Genomic DNA, 24,758 nt, shown 5'->3' with positions numbered 1-24,758 from the left:
AGCAAAGTGATCCAGTTACATATTCTTTCTCAGATTCTTTTCTTTTATGTATTACAAGATATTGAATATAGTTCCCTGTGCTACAGAGTAAATTCTTGTTGTTTACTTTATGTGTATCAGTTAATCCCATAATCCTAACTTATCCCTCCCTTGCCTTTCACTTGATAACCATAGATTTGTTTTCTGTATCTGTGAATCTGTTTCTCTTTTGTAGCTAAGTTTATTTGTATTATTTTTTTTTACATTTCACGTGTAGGCGATAGAATATTTGTCTTTCTCTGACTTGCTTCACTTAGTATAATAATCTCTTGGGTCACGCATGTTGCTGCAAGTGGCATATTCCGTCCTTGCTTATGGATGAGTAATATTGCGTGGTGTAGACATACTGCATCTTTTTATACGTTCTTCTGTTGATGGACACTTAGCTTCCAGGTTTTAACTACTGTGTTAATAAATAGTGCCACTGCGAACACTGGGGTGCATGTATCTCTGCAAATTAGAGTTTTTGTCTTTTCTGGATGTATGTCCAGAAGTCGGCTTGCTGGATCATATGGTAACTCCATTTAAGGAACCTCCATACTGTTCTCTATAGTGGCTGCTCAGGTTTACATTCCCATCAACAGTGTCAGTCAGTCAGTCAGTTCAGTCGCTCAGTCGTGTCCAACTCTTTGCAACCCCATGAATCTCAGCACGCCAGGCCTCCCTTTTTATCAGCTCCTGGAGTTTACCCAAACTCATCCATCGAGTTGGTGATGCCATCCAGCCATCTCATCCTTTATCGTCCCCTTCTCCTCTTGCCCCCAATCCCTCCTAGCATCAGGGTCCTTTCCAGTGAGTCAATTCTTTGCATCAGGTGGCCAAAGTATTGGAGTTTCAGCATCAGCATCAGTCCCTCCAATGAACACTCAGGACTGATCTCCTTTAGGATGGACTGATTGGATCTCCTTGCAGTCCAAGGGACTCTGAAGAGTCTTCTCCAACAAATCAGTTCAAAAGCATCAATTCTTCAGCACTCAGCTTTCTTCACAGTCCAACTGTCACATCCATACATGACCACAGGAAAAACCATAGCCTTGACTAAACAGACCTTTGTTGGCAAAGTAATGTCTCTGCTTTTGAATATGCTATCTAAGTTGGTCATAACTTTTCTTCCAAGGAGAAGCATCTTTTAATCTCATGGCTGCAGTCACCATCTGCAGTGATTTTGGAGCCCAGAAAAATAAAGTCAGCCACTGTTTCCACTGTTTCCCCATCTATTTGCCATGAAGTGATGGGACCGGATGCCATGATCTTAGTTTTCTGAATGTTGAGCTTGAAGCCAACTTTTTCCACTCTCCTCTTTGACTTTCATCAAGAGGCTTCTTAGTTCCTCTTCACTTTCTGCCATAAGGGTGGTGTCATCTGCATATCTGAGGTTATTGATATTTCTCCTGGCAGCCTTGATTCCAGCTTGTGCTTCTTCCAGTCCAGCGTTTCTCATGATGTACTCTGCATAGAAGTTAAATAAGCAGGGTGACAATATACAGCCTTGACGCATTCCTTTTCCTATTTGGAACCAGTCTGTTGTTCCATGTCCAGTTCTAACTGTTGCTTCCAGACCTGCATATAGGTTTCTCAAGAGGCAGGTCAGGTGGTCTGATATTCCCATCCTTTTCAGAATTTTCCACAGTTTATTGTGATCCACACAGTCAAAGGCGTTGGCATAGTCAATCATCAACAGTGTAGGAGGGTTCAAAACAGGGAATCTTAACCTATAGACTTTCAAGAGGTCGTTGGATAAAATTCAGGCAGTCCATGAATGTGAACTGGAAATAATTGCATCTTTTAAAATTGATGTAGTTTAACATTTCTATCAGGAATGTAGGCAGCAGACCATAGTATTAACAGACTATTAGTTACAAATACCTCAAAATACCGTTTATGCTACTTGTGAATTAAAGAAGCTGTTATGCCTACTACCACTTCTTGCTATATAATGTGTTAAAAAGCACTTGGAATATCAAACTTTTGTTCTTTTCATCCTTTGAAAGCTCTATTTCAGTATGATTGATATCCTTTGTTATCCTATATGTTTATACACATTATTCTAAGAAGTTCATTACCTTCACCAGACTGCCAGAGAAATGAAAGGTTGAAACTTTTTGTACCTGAAATCATATTCCACAGAGAAATAATTATAAAAACTGTAGAATTTGAGCTTTAAAAGACCTTAGATATTACCAAGTTCAACCTAAAGAAACCCATTTAGACTAAATTATTTACCTGTGCTCTAAGTTAAAAAAAACCAACAGTGTAGCCGTCTAGCATTCAGCTAATAAGCCTGTGGGACTACTGCGTAAATATAGAGATGTTCTTTAATATACTTAGTACAGTCTTTCAGTTCCATGATTTTGTATGACTTTCCCTTTTTCTATAATTAATACTATTTCTTTACGGTTTAAAACTTAATTTTTTTCTTCTGTCGTGCTTTTTTGAGAAGGAACATAATACCAAATTTCCTTTTTACAGCTTGTATTTAGGTATTATATATTGTAATTTAAATAAAAAATTGTTGCTTTTACTTTAAAACATTTCCTTTAAAGGCAAGTTTAGGAAATTAAGTGTTATAAAATAAACATGTACTGAATCTAACTAATAAATGTTTTAAATTACAATATATATGGACTGGAGAAGGAAATGGCAGCCCCTTCCAGTACTCTTGCCTGGAAAATTCCATGAGTGGAGGAGCCTGGTGGGCTACAGTCTGGGTTTGCAAAGAGTCAGACACTCCCAAGGAACTAACACACGTATACATGAACATAAGAACAATGTTATCCTTACATATCCTTGTTTTATTTTATTATGTTATTAAAAGGAATTTGTACATGAGTATCACATGTATGGAGAATAAGATATGGTTCAGGTATAATCGCTATGTCCATGTGGTCATATATTTTATTCTTTTGGGTCATTTTGTGAAAATTATTTCAAAAATAAAGGAACACTAAGTATTTTTTGTGTTCTTATAACCTCTTGTTACTGTAATTGTTGACTGAGATTTCATCTTTATTAAAATCAATTCTTTTTAGCTTAGCATACCAGAGGATGAGCTGGGAAGCCCTGAAGAAATCTATCAATGGCCTGATCAACAAAGTCAACATTTCCAATATCAGTATTATTATTCAAGAACTTCTTCAAGAAAATATAGTTAGAGGAAGGTAAGTATTGGCTGTTTTATTTGTAGTATTTCATAGCACTTTTTCAATGGAAAATAATATCTACATGAAAAATAACCATTCATTTATTATGCTACTTCATTTCAAAGAACATTTCAAGGAGTATTTAAAATGCAGTTGTTATAAATATGTAAGCTACTAACAAATAACGTAAACTCAACTGTTAGAGCTTATATGGTGTTTTTACTGTTCGAGAAGCTTCGATGTCACATAATGATTTTGGCACAGTTATTTATTGACTGAATACTTCCAATAATTTGAACTCATGAAGAAAAACAAATATTTAATTTCTTTATATGTACACAAATTGCTCCTCACACCAGTTTAATTTCTAATGAAAGCAAAGTGGGAATGTGAAAGAAATGAGAAAGATAAATGAATTTTACAAAAGCAGAAGGGAATAACAACCATTTTCCGTATGGTTTTTAAGTAGTTGTGATATTTTAACTCATCAGGAAATAGAAATATTCTATGTTCTATTTATTTTAAAATCTGAGGACTATTTTCCCATATGACCTAGATCATCAGTGCAGAAGTTTGGGATGTATATGTAAAGTAAAATGTAGCACGTTGTGGGGGTTAGTAAGGTGACTGGGAGGCAGCCACAGGAAAGCACTCTCATTTTATTCAGGAAGAAGCAGACTCAAAAGTTACAAGGGTAATTTAAGATGTTACAGTTTATAAGCTGAGTTCTCTTTTTTCATTTTCTACTCTAGTGATTCAGATGTCATACCTAAACCTGATAACTATGAAGACATAGTTTTTCTGCCTTTTGACAATTGAATAACTATCTGTTATTACATTGCTAAAAAAAACTCTACAGTTAGCCCATTTTGTATCTCTCTTCTTATCAAATGTATACATTGATAGAAACAGGTCCATTTCAAAATGAGTTGGAAGGTAGGACCTTTCATATTCCTGTCCTTGTTTTAGCATTATTTATGTAGTGCTTACGTTATGTCTTTATCTCTCTTAGGAATATTGTTTTCACTTTTATTTTCATGAACAATAGACTTAAGCCTGTCTCTTAGGTGGAAACCACCCAGATTAGTCTTTAATTGCAGAATTAATTTATATGAATGATGGCCTTATAATGGAAATTTTACTTTAAGTCAAAGTTCGGTACTTTTGAAGCAGGTCTTTTCTCCCTTCACTTTTGATAATGTTAAGTGAATTAATATAAGAAGTTAAGAACTTAAATTCATGAATAGATGTAATGAATAGCAACTGGAAAAGATTTATATTTAGAGAAAAAAATTTTTGAAAAAAATTATATTAAATCTATTTTATGTAAGTACAGATTGAAATTTTATTTCCTCAAAATCAGTTTTAATTTATTAGTAAGACAATTTCTTCCTTTAGATAAGGGTAGTGAAATTTTAGTTCTTATTTAGCTTTTATGATGATTTACAGAGAAGTAATTAAAGGACGCTTACTCCTTGGAAGAAAAGTTATGACCAACCTAGATAGTATATTCAAAAGCAGAGACATTACTTTGCTGACTAAGGTCTGTCTAGTCAAGGCTATGGTTTTTCCAGTGGTTGTGTATGGATGTGAAAGTTGGACTGTGAAGAAAGCTGAGCGCCAAAGAATTGATGCTTTTGAACTGTGGGGTTGGAGAAGACTCTTGAGAGTCCCTTGGATACAAGGAGATCCAACCAGTCCATTCTGAAGGAGATCAGTCCTGGGTGTTCTTTGGAAGGAATGATGCTAAAGCTGAAACTCCAGTACTTTGGCCACCTCATGCGAAGAGTTGACTCATTGGAAAAGACTCTGATGCTGGGAGGGATTGGGGGCAGGAGAAGGGGACGACAGAGGATGAGATGGCTGGATGACATCACTGACTTGATGGACGTCTGAGTGAACTCCGGGAGTTGGTGATGGACAGGGAGGCGTGGCATGCTGGGATTCATGGGGTCGCAAAGAGTCGGACACGACTGAGCAACTGAACTGAACTTAATTGAATATAGCTGGAATCAAGATTGCTGGGAGAAATATCACTAACCTCAGATATGCAGATGACACCACCCTTATGGCAGAAAGTCACAAAGAACTAAAGAAACCCTTGATGTAAGTGAAAGAGGAGAGTGAAAAAGTTGGCTTAAAGCTCAACATTCAGAAAACGAAGATCATGGCATCTGGTCTCATCACTTCATGGCAAATAGATGAGGAAACAGTGGAAAGAGTGGCTGACTTTATTTTTCTGGGCTCCAAAATCACTGCAGATGGTGATTGCAGCCATGAAATTAAAAGATGCTTATTCCTTGGAAGGAAAGTTATGACCAATCTAGATAGCGTATTAAAAAGCAGGGATATTACTTTGCCAACAAAGGTCCATCTAGTCAAGGCTATGGTTTTTCCTGTGGTCATATATGGATGTGACAGTTGGACTGTGAAGAAAGCTGAGTGCCAAGAATTGATGGTTTTGAAATATGGTGTTGGAGAAAACTCTTGTGAGTCCCATGGACTGCAAGGAGAGCCAACGAGTCCATCCTAAAGGAGAGAAGTCCTGGGTGTTCTTTGGAAGGACTGATGATGAGGCTCAAACTCCAATACTTTGGCCACCTCATGGGAAGAGTTGACTCTATGGAAAAGACCCTGATGCTGGAAGGGATTGGGGGCAGGAGAAGAAGGGGACAACAGAGGATGAGATGGCTAGATGGCATCACCAACTCGATGCACATGAGTTTAGGTGAACTCCGGGAGTTGGTGATGCCAACAGGGAGTCCTGGCGTACTGTAGTTCATGGAGTCGCAGAGTCGAACACGACTGAGCGACTGAACTGAACTGAACTGAATATAGCTGGATTTTAGGTGAATTTTTTTCCTTCTGATGAAATCAGTGAGTATTGTTGAGTCCTTTTCTTTTCTTTTTTAACCAGAGGCCTGCTATCCAGATCTGTTTTACAAGCACAGAGTGCTTCTCCAATCTTCACCCATGTTTATGCAGCATTAGTGGCAATTATCAACTCAAAATTTCCACAAATTGGAGAGTTAATCCTCAAAAGATTAATTCTTAATTTTCGAAAAGGCTATCGGAGAAATGATAAGGTATGTGTAATGGACTTGTAAGTAGACTGCTACAGATAACAGATTAATAAACCATAAGTATCAACCTTACTAAGCGATGTTGATTTCTGTTGATCCAGAAATGGCATGTTTTCACATATACTAATTTTTATTTTATAACACATTAAAATTACCTTGCATGTTACATATTTTAAGGAGAGTGTGTAAGTAAACTGTAGACTCTATAGAAAAATGAAAATTGGTTTTAGTTTATAGATTAACTTTGTTTCTGATTTCCCTTTTCAGCCACTTTGTCTGACAGCTTCAAAATTTGTGGCACATCTTATTAATCAAAATGTGGTAAGTAATTATTTTCAAAATTTGGTGCCATTCAGTGGCATTAGACCACAGGCTTGATGCCACTTCAGTGACATCTTTGTTTTGACTTACAGTCCTTCAGAAAAGTATCTTGAATGATATTTTAATTTTAGAACTATAATAAATGCATTTTTTAATGTAAAGAGGAACCCAGGACAAGTGTTAGTAAATTAATCAAACTGTTAATACTCTGCATGGTTACTTTACTGCATATTTTTCCTTCAAAGACTATAATGTGTTTTTATTTAAAAAGTTACTGTTTCTTCTCTTTTCCCTGTACCTAGTGTTCAAGAAAACCTAACAGCTGGTATTTAAAAAATGCTGTTCCCCACAACTGCATATATACGTGTATATTCATATGTATAACTACATGGTATATGTATATACTCATATATTCTTAGAATCATTTTATAAAATATGTACTAAATCATTTTAATCTGTTTTAAATGCAAAAATTTATTATTTTATTATTTAGTTTTGTGTTTATTTTTTTATTTATTCACTGTTCGAGATTTTTGATTTGTTAAGTTAGGTTATGTGTCAGTCGCTCACTACCGTCTGACTCTTTGCAATCCCATGGACTGTAGCCCACCAGGCTCCTCTGTCCCTGGGATTCTCCAGGCAAGAATATTGGAGCAGGTTGCCATTCCCTTCTCCAGGGTGAAGTGAAAGTTGCTCAGTCGTGTCTGACTCTTTTCGATCCTGTGGACTGTACAGTCCATGGAATTCTCCAGGCCAGGATACTGGAGTGAGTAGCTTTTCCCTTCTCCAGGGGATCTTCCCAACCCAGGGATTGAACCCAGGTCTCCTGCATTGCAGGTGGATTCTTTACCAGCTGAGCCACATTTTAAAAATGAAAACAGTAAGATTGCTCTTGTCCATACTCACAGTTTTCCTTCAGATATGTATTATTTTTAAAAATTATATCTATAAATAAGAGGAAGAATTTTGAAGACACACTTAATCTTATTTCTCTAACATTTAATAATATTTTAATTCTTTGCTACATGAAATTCTGGTCATATTATTACAATGATAACTTTCTGCTTAAGATCACAGAAACATAATTTTACATGTCTGTAAACCTAATTTCACAGACTACAATTGCACAGATATGTTTCAGTTTTTGAATATATATTATACTTGGAGATATTTTTGGCATTTACATAAACCAGTTAAAATGATAAGTATTTTGCATCTTCAAACTGCGGTTCAGGGCAGTATTTTCTTGTCCCTATTTTCTTGTTCACCCTTGCCTGTCTTCCCAAAATAAAAGCAATGTGTATTTTTGATATTGTGCTAGATGTGAAGAGGATATTTTCCTAAGTTGTCTCTCCATCGCAAGTAAGAGTCTAGTTTTTAAAAGGCATATATATGGTCTTTTAAACATGCTTCCTAAGTCCATTTTCTTTTACAGCAAAGCTTCTCAATATACTTTTATTCCCTCTTTACTTGGTGGTATTTATAAAATTCTAAACTTTGACCATGGCCAGTGTAGAGTGATTTAAATAAAAATAGAAGTATTCAAAACTGTCATTGTATGCTATAAACTATAGAAAGAAATTTTCTGAGAAAATTAGTATTCATGTAATTTAAGAACTATTTCCTAACAATTGCTGAGAGAATGAATTGGGAAATGGATATAGAATTATGATCATGGAGAAGGATATTATAAAAAGAGTCATGTTACTTTTCTTCATATAGTAGTTATGAAAATATCTCAGATTAAAAATTAGTAAATGACTTTAACTTCTATTTTGAGGTTAATTACGACATTTCCTAAAATAATGTATCTTTCTATATAGAGAGTATAAGAGGAATATTTCTGCTAGAGATAAATCATCTAGTTCTATCCAGTGTAGTAAATTAAGATTTTTGGAAAAATCATCAGGAAATTCTTAGCAGATGCATAATGAAAGTGAAAGAAAAATTGTATCCCATATTTGGAGTATTTTTATGTACATTATGAAACTTTGCTCATCATATATACAATATCATCACTGTAAAAACTAGATGTACTAATTTTTAAAATTACCATCAGTAGTAGATTAATACATGTGAAAGCATTTTGTGTGTCTTCTTTCTATTCAAGGCTCATGAAGTTTTATGCTTAGAAATGCTCACTTTGCTTCTGGAAAGACCAACAGATGACAGTGTTGAAGTAGCTATTGGTTTTCTTAAGGAATGTGGTCTCAAATTAACACAAGTGTCACCAAGAGGGATCAATGGTAAATATATACCCTTGGTTTGAGATTGAGCTTTTGTTTGAGTATTATTATTTGTAGTGCTTATTTTATTTTCTTTGTGTTTAACTTTAGCTATATTTGAACGCCTTCGAAACATTCTCCATGAGTCTGAAATTGACAAAAGGGTTCAATATATGATTGAAGTGATGTTTGCTGTAAGGAAGGATGGATTCAAGGACCACCCCGTTATCCTAGAAGGACTTGATTTAGTGGAAGAAGATGATCAGTTCACCCACATGCTTCCTCTGGAAGATGACTATAATCCAGAAGATGTTCTTAGTAAGTCAGGGGTGGGCATTGGGAAGCGGCATGCAAACAAATGTCAGTATCGAAAATAAGCACTAACTTAACTTGTGTTTATTTATTTTTGAGATGTTTTCAAGATGGATCCTAATTTTATGGAGAATGAAGAGAAGTACAGAGCTATAAAGAAGGGTATGTAGAACTTTAAAAAATAATTTCCTTTTAAAAGAAGAAGTTTACTTAATTGTATGATACTGATAGAATGGTATAGATCACTCTGACCCCTGCCTACTGAGATCTCTGCTCTATGACCCGTTCTCTTTTCACTGTTTGCCCATGCGTTATTTTTCTTTCTAGTGCTTATCCATGGTATTGTTGCTGTTGTTTAGTCTCTAAGTCATGTCAGAATCTTTTGCAGCCCTATGGACTATAGCCCACCAGGGAAGTCCTATCTATGGTATTACTTCATTTTAAATTATTTAACTCATTTTCCTTCTCCTCTTTCTCTGTTTAATTATGCAGCTCTTCAGCTTCATCCCTCTTAAGAAATATCCATGTATTACAATGGCCGTTATTTAACCTCACTTCCAGTTAAGAGTTGCTGCTTAAATTGCCACCAATTTAGTATTTGATTAAGTGCTATACTGTATTATAAAGTTCTATACTTCATTATTTCTTGAGGGCAGGTTTTTATCTTTCTGGTAAAATTAATCATGGTAGCTTAATATACTTAATGGATAAATTGATTATTATCATTTGTACAGCATTAGTATACCATAAGCACTGTTTGTTTAGATATTGGTTTGTATTTTGTTTCTGCCATTACTAGCTAAGTCACCTAGAGTAAGTTACTTGTTTGATATAAGAGTAAATGTTTGTATAAGGATAAATAAAATACAGTACTTTATCTTACCACAGAGCATGTATTTAGACACTGGTACCAGTTTTTTTTTAATATGTGTATCATTATTTTTCTTCTAAAGCTAATATTCAGAGCTACTTACATCATTCTAATATATAATTATTTATATTACTTTACATATTATAGTTCTGTAATAATTGTATAAGTTTATTTCCCTTGAGTTGTGATTTTACCTAACAAATACTAACAGCTCTGAAAGCTCCTTGGAAGAGAGAGCAGAGATGTAGAGCTCTGTTATTGCTGCATTCTGTGCTTTAATCATGCTTAGAAGTAGAATGTTGAAGGGGAAGTAAAAGTGTAAGAAGATTCCCATTTTATACATTACCCTAAAATCTGGTACAATAGGGACATTTCACTGCAATAACCAGATTCCTTTTTCTCTAATAAATTTATTTTCCAAACTCAGAGAAACCCCTTCAGTCTGTTTCCTTCTTTTCGTATGAATTTCTTTTTCTGTATCCTCCCTGTTATGCAAGCATGCTAAGTCGCTTCAGTCCTGTCTGACTCTGTGCGACCCTATGGACAGCAGCCCACCAAGCTCCTCTGTCCACAGGATTCTCCAGGCAAGAGTACTGGAGAGGGTTGCCATTTCCTTCTCCATAGTCTCCCTAAAAGATACCAATAATTTTGTGGAATTCTTATTATACCTGATATAGAGGTTTTTGTTTTTTTTTCCTTTTTTTATACTTGGGAATTCCCCATCCATTTCTTTATTAGATTCTTGGCAGTTGGCCAAGAAAGTAGTACTTTTCTTTACTATGCTAAGTCACTTCAGTCATGTCCGACTCTGTGTGACCCCTTGGACTGCAGCTACCCAGGTTCCTCCATCCATGGGATTTTCCAGGCAAGAGTACTGGAGTGGGTTGCCATTGCCTTTTTACTATAGCAGTCCTTAAACTCTGTGGTCCCAAGATCCCTTTATACTCTTAAAAATTATTGAGAATTCCAAAGAGCTTTCATTTATGTGGGTTATATCTATTGACATTTACTTACTAGAAATTAAATGGAGACTATAAAAAAATACTAGGTCATTTCAAAATAATAATAATAAACCTAGTACATATTTGTGAAAATTACATGTTTTTATAAAAATAACAATGAACAAAGAAATTTAAGAAAAAGAATGGTATGTTTTAAATATTTTGTGCAATTTAGTGTCTGGCTTAATTAGAAACATTTGAATTCTCATATTGCTTCTGATTTCAGTCTGTTGCAGTAGGCTGTTTTGATTGAAATATATGAAGGAAATTTAACCTCACCGTAGACATGTAGTTGGAAAGGGAAGAGTATATGGCCTTTTCAGAATTATAATTGTGTATATTTCTGTTTAACATTATTCCAATTAAATATTTCATAGGTAGTAGCTTCTTAATGATTTAATTGCACTGTGAAACCTGAAATTATATCCATTAATTTTTCTATTTTGTTAACATTAAAATCTGTTGGCCTGTCAGTTTGAATGGATCTTTTACCCAAGCATGATTTTGTAACATGTTTCCTCAGTCATTTGGAGAATACTGATGCACCAGGTTATTCACATCATCCAAGTATTAACACGTTAACGTTATCAATGTTAAATTGACATGTTAATACATTCTCAAAAAATCACATTTATTCATATTACCACCTGTCTTTATCAGAAAAATCTTAATGTTTTGGGAAGCTCTAAGGCTCATAGGAATAGATATATGTTTTCCACAATTCTGATTTTCTCTTGAAAACTCATTTGATCATTGTGGCAAATATCTGAAAATAAATAACAGTATTACTTTGTTTATATTTTAGAAAATATCTGGTAAATACCTAATAACTCTAGTTTGTTGGCCATTCTTTCAAGTAAAAATTAAAAATAAAAGTAATTCATCTTGCACCTCTGTCACACAAGTGTTTTTCCTTGAAATAACCATCACCATTGTGCATTTGTCTTTTAACAGAAGTGCTATATATAAACTTCGTATTTTCTTACTCAAACTACTATAAATGCCTATACTCAAGGGCTAAGACTTAACAAAATTAATAATTTTATATTTTTTCTTCAAGGGCATTCTTAAATGAAACTTGTTTCCTCCTACATTAGTGTGGCAGTAAAAAGTGCAGTGAGTGCTTGTGCAGCTTGATGCCTTGATTGTGCTCGGGATGCAGCAGGTTTTAACTCCTGTTGCTTTTGCGTCTTTATTTCAGATGTCAGCACAGTGAAAAGGCAGATAATATTTCGGTATGAAAATAGTTTGATCTACAGACCACCTGGCAGGTCTCAGTGATTTCCTCCAGGATTCACAGACCATACTTGGAAACCACTGCTCTATTTAGTTAATAAAATCTAGTTGTCGTTGCCTAAATGATTTTAGTAAGTAGATCCTAAAGTGAATGGATAGGAGAGGATGATGTAAACAGCTAGACAATCCATTTGACCTTCATTCTTTCGTAAAATGTTCTTCTAGAGTCGGCATTAAAAAAAATGACCGCGGCAGGAAGTGGGCACAGCTTTAGTAATTAGCACCTTAGAGTGACCCAGGTGTACTTGTGTTTTAGGTCTTACAGCATTTGGGAAAACAGCAGGAGTGCCGGTCTTCCTCCTGTTGAATACTAAATAGTTTCCCCTTCTAAAGGTCTGTCTGAAACGCATTATGTAATAATAAACTAGACACTGCAGATCATTTCTTGAAGTGACATTGGTTAGAAATATTCTTGAAGAGATTTGTATGTCAGCTAAGGGCTGAATGACAACTCTTCACTTTTGTAAAATGACTTGTTTCTCTAGTATGTGGGTTTCTGCTAACATTATTACGTGTGGCTCCTGATTTATACTATTTAGTTAAATATAAGGAAATTAGAATTTTCCTAAAAGTTAGTTGGTCCCAAACCTATATTAAAATCTGTCTGATTATAATAAAAATGCAAAGGGGGATTGTTGGCGAGATTTGTAAAATCTTTTGTCCGACTGATGGAACACATACCACTGGGCAAAATATGATTCTAGCTTTTGTCATTTGTTTATTGCTGTTAACATGATGATAGACCTCGTGTAGTCTTTTACATCACAATTTGAATAGTTCTGAATTCAAACTATTGAGTTGTATTTTAAGAAATGACAGTCCAATGAAGCCCTTATTTTTCCAGTTTTTTTTAAAGTCTTTAGACTTCCATTTCTATTGCACATATGAAAATTCTATTGATTAATTATAATGTTCTACTTAATAGGTATACATTTTAATAAAAATCTCACTACTATTTAAATTTCATTCACTACCTAAATATGTTAGTCACTCAGTCGTGTCCAGCTCTTTATGACTTTATGGACTGTAGCCCACCAGGCTCCTTTGTCCATGAGATTCTCCAGGCAAGAATACTAGAGTGGGTTGCCATTACCTTCTTCAGGAAATCTTCCCAACCCAGAGATCGAACCTAGGTCTCTCTCATTGCAGGCAGATTCTTTACCCTCTTAGCCATCAGGGAGTGGATTCTAAATTATGCATTTTTTTTTTCTTCTGTCTTTTTTGTCTTTCAGGAAACTTTCTTAGGCTAAATTCTTGTTTTCTATTGCTCATCTTAGCTTTTTATAATAGACTTATCTTCTTGGTGGTGAACTAGTAATATTTTGACTACATTCTCCATTATGCTAGTTTCTTTTCCTAATTTATCGTTCCAGTGCTCCTGCTCTTTTGGAAAACTTTCATCTACTTTTTCTTTGTTCTTCTCATCCCTTGCTTATTTCATGGCTGCTTTCTATCTGGCAGAAGAATTATACATATGGTTTTCTCTAGTCTAATTAGTTACAATGCTCTCTGAATACCTAGGTAATAACATGAGACCTGTGTGGTCATCTTTGTTGGTTGATAAACTCTTATACCACTGTGGGTTGTAGTGAACAGAGAATTATCTTCCCAGAATGAGATACATTTATATCCCTTGCTCATTCATGTTTTCCTAAACTTAACTTTGTTCTTTTAGAAATTCTTGACGAAGGAGATAGTGACTCAAACACAGACCAAGATGCTGGAAGTAGTGAAGAGGAGGAGGAAGAAGAGGAGGAGGAGGGAGAAGAAGATGAAGAAGGTAAAAATGTAGCTGCAGATAAAATTGTAAAATATACTCCCAGAATAATCTAATGTAATCCTCTAAACAGTGATTCTTCATCTGTGGAGTATTGGGAGAGATGCTGCTATTATCTAGTGGGTGAAAGCAAGGACTTATAAACATCCTATGAGTCACAAGATTGCCCCTCACAGCAAAGTATTATCCAGCCCAAAATATCAGCATTGGCAAGGCTGAAAGAGCCTGCTTAAAAGTATGAAACAAGGAAATTCATTTTTTAATACCAGCATAATTTAAATTTTATGTTTTATGACTTTGATTATGAACTATGAAAAAGCTGCATTCATGTTGAGCACATGTGATTTATGTTGCCGTGGCATGAATGTGACAGATGCGAGTGACTAGATATTTGCTCTTCATTTTGGAAAAATAGATTGGGGAAGCCAAAAGCTATATTTGTACAGAAGCAGGCATGATGTCCTTTTCAGCTTTGATTATATTATTTCATAGGAAAATAAGCTCAGAACTTTACTTTGGTTAAGTCTTCATTAAAACATCAGAATATATATACACTGGTCACTATTTGCTTATGTTACATATTTGAAAATATTAAAAGTGTAACTTTCCCTTCTAAGGCATAATATATTTTAGTTCTGTCTTAGAGTATAGTAGATCTTCTACAACATAATTTATAAAAATATGTTTAATTTTTTCCAGTGTCTTTTTCATTTAAAATGTCTCCTAACCAAGTTAACAGTTAACTTTAGAATTTGTCTTATATGAAAATACAGTTCAAATAAAAACTATTAAATGTTTATAAAGTTTTCATGCATTAGATAAGATAAAACTTTAACAAATATTCATATTTGTACTGGACCCATCCAACCTGTCATGATGATTCCTGAATTTCTATCCATAATTTATAGTTCTTCCAAATTATCAAGATAATTGTTTATAAACATAGAAATAATGTTTTCCCTAACACCAGCTTAAGTATGGCCTTTTATAATGTCTACATGAGCAGGTGACCCAGAAACAAAAATAGTTTTCTTGGTTTGGCTCTGGACTTCTTTGAGCTGACAAAACACTCTAAGATATGGCAAAAGACTAGAAATAGTTACTTTGAACTCTATAAATGTCAATGCTAACTTATACTGTAGAAGAGAATCTTATATTAAACTCATAGATTCTAAAAAGATTATGAAAACATTACTATAAAGGGATACATTTTCAGTTCTTCATTTATTTTTATAGTCTTGTAATTTTGTTATGTTTAATTTCAGGACAAAAGGTGACTATTCATGACAAAACAGAAATTAATCTAGTCTCATTTCGTCGTACCATTTATCTTGCTATTCAGTCAAGGTAAGATACAGTAGCTCAGTTGATCCTAATTTTTGACAGGGGATGAGCAAGAAGATGGGATTGTTAGAATCTGGTAACAGAAAACTGGATACTGTTGCTGGGATTCTCCAATTGCTTGCCTCTCCTCCACTATCCCAAGTCCCAGATTGTAGATTCCTGCTGTTTTTAGGAAGCTATAGGAGCCATTTGTCTTTACTTTTAACTGTTTCCTAATTAAAATTTTTTTAAGTTATATCATTTCTTATAATTAAATATCACTAGCAATCTGAAAACATTTCTGTATTACAGAGTTAGCACAGTATTGTGTAGTGGAAGTTTCATATTTTTATTTTTTTCTAATTTGCTTTCTAACTCTGGCTCTAAGCAGAGAAACTCTTGTGATACTTGGACACTGATATGTTGTGCAGATAGAAATGAATGTGAATGGAAGTAGGAAATAGACTTAGGAAGGTTTTAAGGACTCTGAAATAATATTAAGCAAGAACTGCTATGATGTCATGAAAACAACCTTTTCCCTTTGAAGGCTGTGAGGTTAGTTTTAAAGAGAAATAAATGAAAATATTAAATGCTGAGTACATCTATTTTCAGTGGGAATCAACCTATTGATTTAGTGGGCACCATGTTTATATTTTACAGTGGAGAAGGAATATTTTCCCTGTTTTGTTTTGTTACTAGGTTTTGTATATTTCCATTTACTATGATGTAATAGCAAAAATGATTCATAAGTAGGAGTCATCTTGTTTTCAGTCTGTCTGAAAAGTTTTTGGCTTAGATTCATCTTCAAAAACAGAAATGTTAAACAGCAAAACATTAGTTAGAAATTTTTTTGCTTTACCCTTATGTGTTTCTTGGCCTTTCACATGAAAGAAAAAAACTAATATTTTCTTATACAAACTTAAAAGTGGATAATGAAAAATTTTTATTTTAAGTAGCTATTCTTAGAGTTTTAGAGTTTGACCTTTTGTCCTTTTTTAAGAAATTCAGTGGTAATCAGTTGTAAAGAGCAGATTCATTGTTTTAATATTGCTGTTAACATTAACTTTGAAGAGTCACAGTGGAGCTCTTTACATGATTATTATAAAGAAACTTTATTTTTTAGGTGATCTAACCTTGATAATAATAACCTCTGAATCACACAAAAATGTTTGAAAAACTAAAACACTAGACAAGTGACCGACACTGTTACATAGTGGTACCAATTCTAGTAATAGTACAGTAAATACTGTCTTATATGTTATTTGTCAAATGTTCTCAGCCCCTAAATGCCTAGTAAAAATAATTTTAGGAAGTAAACACAACTTTGATAAAAAGGTATTTAAAGGACATAGTTGGGAGACTCAGGTAATGGGATTATAAAACATAAAAATGTTATCAAACAAATATTCTAGATGAATAAGTAATATTGTTGGTCATTAAAACAGCTAAAGTGGTTTATTTCTTTTTTTAAGCAACAGTACTCAGTAGTAATGATGATTTCAGTTAGATACACAAAAAGATTTTTGGTGGAAATTTAAATTGGTGCACTCTTTTTAGAAAGCCTTTTGGTAGCATGAATCAATGGCTTAGTTTGATTGCCATTTGACCCTTCTTTTTCATTGTATTTCTTAAAGAAATACATATTGGCAGAGAATTATACAGAGAATTGTTCAGTGCGAAAAAGAGAGAGAAAAATCATATTGCTCAATATGAATAAACAAAGTGTTTTCATGTTTAATGCCACTATTAAAACTTAGGTTAATGGAGAATTAGTGGGCAAGTGGTCTGATTTAATGTTAGTTGGGGATAAAAAACTAATAATATAGAATATATGGCACCATGCTGATAGCATTATCTTAATTGTATAAGTAGGTGTGCAGGTTCTAGAAATACTACACTAGTGTATCAACTGATTATTTTGAGAGGAGGTTGGATTATTTATATAAACTGTTCACTTTTGGAAATCTTGTGAACAAAACCAAGTTCTGGTGACTGAACTATTTGGGGATTTTATTTTTTTAATTTTCTTTCCTTTTATACTTATTGACTGACCTCACCAATACTCTGATCTTTTTACTGTTCTGACTCCTTAAATAGTCTTCTTTTATTTATGCAAACACTGAACTACACAGTTAACTTTGCTATTAAAAGTTGGACATTCTGGGTTGTTCTTGGTTTTAAGTGATGTTCCAGTCTGATGTTATATTACTGGAGTAATGTCCTTAACAATTTGAAGTTTCTTAGATTGGAGACATCAACAAACTATTGAAAACTGGCATTATGTAAAATCTATTTTCTTTACCCTTCCCTCAGTCACTGTTAATTCTGGAATATGTTTGGTGTAAAATAGCAAGCAGAGTTAATAATTTCTTTAATATTTACATTTAGTGCAACTTGAAAACAATCATGGTAGGGAGTCACCAAATACTTTTCAAGTAAAACAAAAACAAGGAAAATACTGTCATACTTTCTCTTTTATTCTTCACTTAATTAGACAAAAGGAAAGTTGTAAAAATTTTCCATGAACTACTTGACTTGTTTTTCAGAAATTACAGGATTTTTTTCCTAAATACTAATTCTGTTTTTTTAAAAATAAAAACTAGAAAATGTCACATTTAAAAAAATACTTTTTGGTATTGCTGTATTATTGAAGTTTATCAACTACAGTTAGCTATTTTAATCTTAGTGCCAGTTATTATTTAATATTATGTGTTATGAAAGCTCTCTCTTGATAGATTTCTTAAAGTTTTTTTTTTTTAATTCCATTCTACCACCCTGAATTATTTTTTGTGCTTGTGAAACCCAATCAGTAATAGAAGCTGAGGATTACTGATGAACTATAAAGCTAAATTCATTATCATTATATTTCAGTGGGTGATTATTTTATATTGCTGTTATCATACGATACTGGCATTATTCCTGAATCAAGTTCACACTGAGTTTGATAATTCTCTAAGCAAAGCATATTGAAGATATTTTTCATGCAATTTATATGAATGTTGTACAAAAATAAATTCTTTTCTTTGTAAGTGATTTTAGTTATTTACTGATTTTATACTAACTTTTTATATAGTGTAAGAGCCCTATGTTTAGGTATGACTCAAGATAACTTGTAAGTGTGGTGATTAAGCTCTGGATGTCATGCTGGGCTCTTGAAACATCTTTTACCTCTTCCTCACTTGGATCAGGGAGAAGTGGAAATATTTAGCAGTATAATAAAGATTTGTCTGCTTTCTATGTCTATGAATTTGTACATTCTGGACTTTTAATATAAATGGAATTATGTTATATGTGGTTTTTATGTCTCACTTCTTTCATTTAGCATCAGTCAAGGTCCCCCATGTTATAGTATGTATCAGTACTTCATTCTTTGTAGAGTTAAAAACCTTATCTTTTTTTATGTTTACAATACAGTAATACGAAAATATAGAAGAAAATTTTTAGCAATTATTAGGGTAAGATTCTTATATATGAAAGAGTGCTACAACTTAAATATGCTGCTATTTTTAACCTAACTATTGTGACCATTTTATCCCTACAGTTTAGATTTTGAAGAATGTGCTCACAAGTTGCTAAAAATGGAGTTTCCTGAGAGTCAAACAGTAAGTTAGTACTTTTTTTCTATTAGGAAATATATATATGTATTATAAAAAGTATATATGTATGTTATAAAAATGTTTAGGATAGTTAATAGGTTTCATGAAATGAATCAGTAACTCAGTGCTTCATATATGCTGCTCATTCCAGTGATTTAAATCAGCTGCTTATTTGAGGTGTGAGAAAAGGAGGAAGTTTCTCTGAACCACCACACTTTACACAGGTTTCTGAGTGGTTGCCTATAAATCAAATGGTACCTTAAATACAATACGAAGTTTGTGCTTTAGTAAAGTACCTGGTCCATCTACTTTATGCACTAAAGCATTCTTTTGTCATAGAAGCTGTAAAGATCACCATACTTGTTGTTACATTACTTGAATTAGATATAGATGAACCTGTTCCATTTTTTTTCCACTCATTAATTCATTTAACAAAACGTATTCAGCATATATGGAGAAGGAAATGGCAACCTACTGTGTATTCTTGCCTAGGAAATCCCATTGACAGAGTCTGAGCCTGGTGGGCTACAATCCATGGAGTTGCAATGAGTCAGACATGACTTAGCAACTGAGCACATTCAGCATATACTATATGTCAGGCATTCTGTAAGGTGTCAGGGATTCAGGTATCCATAAAGTACATTTTAGCTCCCTCTTAGCCCGTGGGACTCATAGTCTTATAACTCAGTACATATACTTAACTGTTCAGAATATCATGGAACCCTAATACCAAGAGGATAATAAAGGTTAGATTGAAAAGATTATCTTAGGTTTGTTTTTTTTTTTTTTCTAATTCTTTCCTTCTATATTTTGCTCCATGCCCATCTATATTTTGGAAGCTTGAAATCTGAAGCAAAGGCTTTCAGGGTTTGGTTTTTCACATTTTAATGTAGATGTAGTAGACTTAGCACAGGTCCAGAGTGAATGTATCCGCTCGAATAGGCTGTTTGATTTCTGGTTCTTCTAAAAGATATTGACTGTCTGAGCTAAGTTAACATTACATGGAAGTCCTTTGACTTAAGGCCTTAAATATGTTCTGTTGCAGGGATTGGCATACTGTGGCCCAGGCCCACTGCCCATTTTGGTTAATAAAGTTTTATTGGAGTACAGCCTTACACCATTGTTTGATGTATTGTGTGTGATTGATTTTGCCCTATAGCAGCAGAATTGACTAGTTGCAGCAGAGAGTAAACGTCCACTAACAGCCTGAAATACTTGCTGTCTGGTCTTTTCCAGAAAAAGCGTCCCAATCTTTAAGAATGTAGATTAGTTCCTGAAATGCCATGGTATAGAATTTTGAGATTATTCTTTGCAAATTAAAAAATATATTTTTTCCCTCTTAAAATTTATTTATTGATATACTAATAATAGTGTCTTTATATGTATTGTGGGAATACTTGATATTATTGTAATTGGAAGGGAATAAATTAGTGAATTAACCTTTAAAATTATAAGTGAAACTAAAGTTATGGTATGATCTTGTCACATTATTTGCTGAATATAATTGTTATTAAAAATGTTATTAATCCAGAGGATAGTTGTTCTAGAACTTAACTTCACTGTTTTTTTCCCTTGAAACCACAGACCAGAATATTTATTTTTCCCTCATATCTGAAGGATTATTTGCTAGATAAGATCATTCTTGCTAGAAATTTTTTTTTTTTTTACTTCATGTCGAATCTGGCTTTTCACTCCCTTCTGGCCTGTAGCATTTGTCCTGAGAACTTCAACATGCTTTGATAACATTTGGAAGAGTATCTTAGTGCATCTGTTTTCATGCACTCAAAACAATCTCCTAAAATCACTATGATATTTAATTAAAATATTAAAATATTTAATTATTTAATGCCACAGGGAATAACTCTTATAATTGCATTTAGTCTCAGAAAGTAATTTGTTTTGCATGTTGTGCTGACTTTATTAGCAATGCTATCAGCATATTACCATGTTATATTGTTTAAAACCTGATGAAGTGTTAGATTATTGTAAGATGCAGTGTTGGTAGAAGTTGGAAATACATTTTAATATATTGAATTAATGTTGTGTGGCAGAACTCAGAAAAGGTTATTTAGGTTTTTTGGTCCTATATTAAATTTTGACAAAGTACATCTCTTCAGAACTTAGACATTTATAAACATTTTAATTGAGGCAACTTGTGACTAACCTTTAAAAAAAATAATAATCTAACAGTATAATTACATCTAAAAATAACCTTGTTTTGTGAAGAGAAGCCTTTCATTAGATAGTTTTATAAGTAGATTATCAGCTTCTTGAATAACACTGCCCCATAGAACATTTTGCATTGATGAAAATATTCATATTCTTCCCTTTTTAGTACAGTGGCCACTATACTGGTCACATGTGGCTTCTGAGTACTTAAAATGTGATGTATGACTAAAAAACTAAAATTTGAATTTTACATAATGATGAATAATTTAAATGTAAATGGCTATGTATTGCTAGGGGCCAGCACCCTGGACAGCGCAGTTTTAAAGTGTTCTATGCTTCTTCAGGGTCCCCCTTCCTTCTTGCTCATGGATCAGTCAGTTCAGTTCAGTTCAGTTCAGTTGCTCAGTCGTGTCCAACTCTTTGCGACACCATGGATTGCAGCTTGCCAGGCTTCCCGGTCCATCACCAACTCCCGGAGCTTGCTCAAACTCATGTCCATCACGTCGGTGATGCCATTCTACCATCTCATCCTCTGTCGTCCCCTTCTCCTGCCTTCAATCTTTGCCAGCATCAGGGTCTTTTCCAAAGAGTCAGTTCTCTGCATCAAGTGGCCAAAGTATTAGAGTTTCAGCTTCAGCATCAGTTCTTCCAATGAACACTCAGGACTGATTTCTGTCAGGACTGACTGGTTGGATCTCCTTGCAGTCCATGAGACTCTCAAGAGTCTTCTCCAACACCACAGTTCAAAAGCGTCAGTTCTTCGGCGCTCAGCTTTCTTTATAGTCCAACTCTCACATCCATATACATGACTAATGGGAAAACCATAGCTTTGACTAGATGGACCTTTGTCGGGAAAGTAATGTCTCTGCTTTTTAGTATGCTGCCTAGGTTGATCATAGCTTTTCTTCCAAGGAGCAAGTGTCTTTTAATCTCATGGTTGCAGTCACCATCTGCAGGGATTTTGGAGCCCAAGAAAATAGTCTTTCACTGTTTCCATTGTTTCCCCAACTATTTGCCACAAAGTGATGGGACCAGATGCCATGATCTTAGTTTTTTGAATGTTGAGTTTTAAGCCAACTTTTTCCCTCTCGTCTTTCACTTTCACCAAGAGGCTCTTTAGTTCATCGATTTCACCATAAGGGTGGTGCCATCTGGATGTCATCTGGATGGTGTCATCTGGTGGTGCACGTGGAGATTTCCAGTAAATCCATATTGACCTAATTTTTTAAAATATATATAATAATTACATATTAATAGATTGTATCTCATGTTATCAGAGGACCAAAATGTCAGAATTCCTAATTGAAGGTATAAAGGTACAAAATAAAAGAGAACTGAAAGAGTATATAGTATATTTTATAGGCTTGCTTTCTGTTTATAGAACACGAATACATTACAGTTAATGTATTTTATTAAAAATTACTTTTTAACTTTCTAATAAGAAATGTTTTGTAGAAAAAGATCTTTAGTCAGTTTAGCAGTACTCAGAGTTAGGGTTAGGATTATTCTCTTTTTCATTTTGTCTCCATTGATTTGTCCATATTTCCTGAGTTTCTTGATCTATGAAATTGCTGTAATTGATACATATTTCATTAGGGTTATTTCAGGAATTAAATAATATTTATTCATTATAAGTAATTTGTGATGTTGGTATTTCCCAATCTTGGATTAACTCTTGCATTTCATAGCTCAACAGAATTTTCACAGAGGAGTTTTCAAGACACAAAAATAACTGATTGGACAGTGTGTGGAAAGAACAGTTACGGAATGATTCCATCTATTTATTTAGATTCATCTGTGGACAGATCTATATGAGTAACATTTATTTTGAGGCTAAAAATCTTAGCCACAAAGGTCTTTTTTGTTGTTGTTCTTTTAAATATATTTTCTTATAAACAAGGCAGTCATTATGTTAGCACTGACGTTGTGTCTATTTTATGCTCTGTAAAGACTCACCACCTTTTGCCTTTTCCATACTAAGAAAATACATTCTTGATAACTCAGTTTAAATGTTGTATTGGTGGTCTGTATTTAAAAGATTTCTGTATAGAATCTTTTAGAATGTGATATATTTAGTTTCTTTTTGTTGATGTATCTGTTTCCTTGATAGTTCTTTGATATTACGTATCATTCTTCCAGAACTTTGAGGCATTCCGTAACAGTTTCCCAAAGAGAACAATTAAATGCTGTCTTTTCAAAATTTCACAGCAGGTTTTCTTGAAGTGCCTCATACTTACATGAGTTTAGAATTTTATAAGCAATCTAATTAGCATAAATGACATGGAATTTCTGTTAGCCAAACAGAAGACTTTAAAAAACTATAGTCTTGACAGAGATTGAATTTTTTGTTTTGTCTTCATAACTCAACTTCACAAAGTTTTATGTTTTTGAAACCTTATTTAAAAATTCAGGCTATCTTTGTCATATTGATAAATTATCACACAGCATGGATTCATTGTGTTTTGAATCATTAATGTAATTTTTTTCCAAACAGAAAGAACTCTGCAACATGATACTTGATTGCTGTGCCCAACAAAGGACATATGAGAAATTTTTTGGCTTATTAGCTGGGGTGAGTTCCGACCTCATTTTTGATGCTGGATTTTGATGAGATCACAAGGGTAATTCTGAACATGAGCATTGTGGATTAATGTGTCTGCTTGGTTGCCTGGTCTAATGTACTAACAGGTCTTTGCTGAAAACAAATCGTTCTTCCCTTCCACAGTTTTCCCAATCTCTTAGCTTCCTCCCTTCCCACTTCCTGTTTGTAGTTCTTTGATATTACGTATCATTCTTCCAGAACTTTGAGGCATTCCATAACAGTTTCCCAAAGAAAACAATTAAATGCTGTCTTTTCTAAATTTCACAGCAGTTTCTGGTCAAGTACATGTTCAGACAACATAAAGAAAGCATGAGCTAAAATCATTTTTTGAATCCAAACTTAATCCATAGAGAAGTATATTTATTTATCTTATATAAATGTATGTATCTGTGGTCAGCCATGTGTATAACTTTGTTTTAGCATATAAATCCCAGGGGTGGTATAAATTAACTTCTTTTTTAAGCATCCCATTATACAACAAAGAAGATTGATATGATGTACAAATATTTATTAACTTTTGATTGAATAAAATTAGGATTTAATATGGTGTTGACATTTTTATTTTTAATTTATTAGCGATTTTGCATGCTAAAAAAAGAATACATGGAATCCTTTGAAAGTATATTCAAAGAACAATATGATACCATCCATCGCTTGGAAACAAACAAATTGAGAAATGTTGCTAAGATGTTTGCTCACCTTTTATACACTGATTCACTTCCGTGGAGCGTAAGTAGATGAGTCAATATTTGTACTTCTTTCCTAATCCCCTGTTATTCCGAAATAAATATTATTAAGTATAACATAGCCATACTCTCCCAATGTAGGCAGTGTACTTTAAAATGACATGTGGAGCAAACGTCCACTCTAGTGGCACTCTTTGAGGTTATATTCATATAACATGGAATCAAGAAGCTAACTTAGTGAATGAATGTAAGAAATAACATTTTGAATGATATTAACAGTCTAAACGTTACAGTGCCTTTTGAAGGCGATACCTAGG

The 24,758-nt window shown here is 33.7% G+C and overlaps 1 protein-coding gene across 2 annotated transcripts in view; it reads left to right on the top strand.

Annotated features, from left to right (window-relative positions):
• CWC22 (CWC22 spliceosome associated protein homolog) overlaps positions 1-24,758 on the top strand; it is a 64,998-nt gene that overhangs the window by 30,504 nt on the left and 9,736 nt on the right. For both annotated transcript variants that reach the window (XM_040227734.1, XM_040227735.1), the window contains exons 6-16: positions 3,069-3,197; positions 6,097-6,265; positions 6,530-6,583; positions 8,694-8,829; positions 8,920-9,126; positions 9,220-9,282; positions 13,964-14,068; positions 15,331-15,412; positions 18,930-18,990; positions 23,648-23,725; positions 24,332-24,484. In XM_040227734.1, the coding sequence (XP_040083668.1) occupies positions 3,069-3,197; positions 6,097-6,265; positions 6,530-6,583; positions 8,694-8,829; positions 8,920-9,126; positions 9,220-9,282; positions 13,964-14,068; positions 15,331-15,412; positions 18,930-18,990; positions 23,648-23,725; positions 24,332-24,484 (1,237 nt within the window). The remainder of the gene's footprint in view (positions 1-3,068; positions 3,198-6,096; positions 6,266-6,529; positions 6,584-8,693; positions 8,830-8,919; positions 9,127-9,219; positions 9,283-13,963; positions 14,069-15,330; positions 15,413-18,929; positions 18,991-23,647; positions 23,726-24,331; positions 24,485-24,758) is intronic.

This window comes from Oryx dammah, unplaced genomic scaffold (genome assembly GCF_014754425.2).
Source record: "Oryx dammah isolate SB20612 unplaced genomic scaffold, SCBI_Odam_1.1 HiC_scaffold_27, whole genome shotgun sequence".
In the NCBI taxonomy this organism is placed as follows: Eukaryota; Metazoa; Chordata; class Mammalia; order Artiodactyla; family Bovidae; genus Oryx; species Oryx dammah.
The sequence above is the reverse complement of the archived record's forward strand: the minus strand, read 5'-3'. Positions and strand labels throughout refer to the sequence as shown.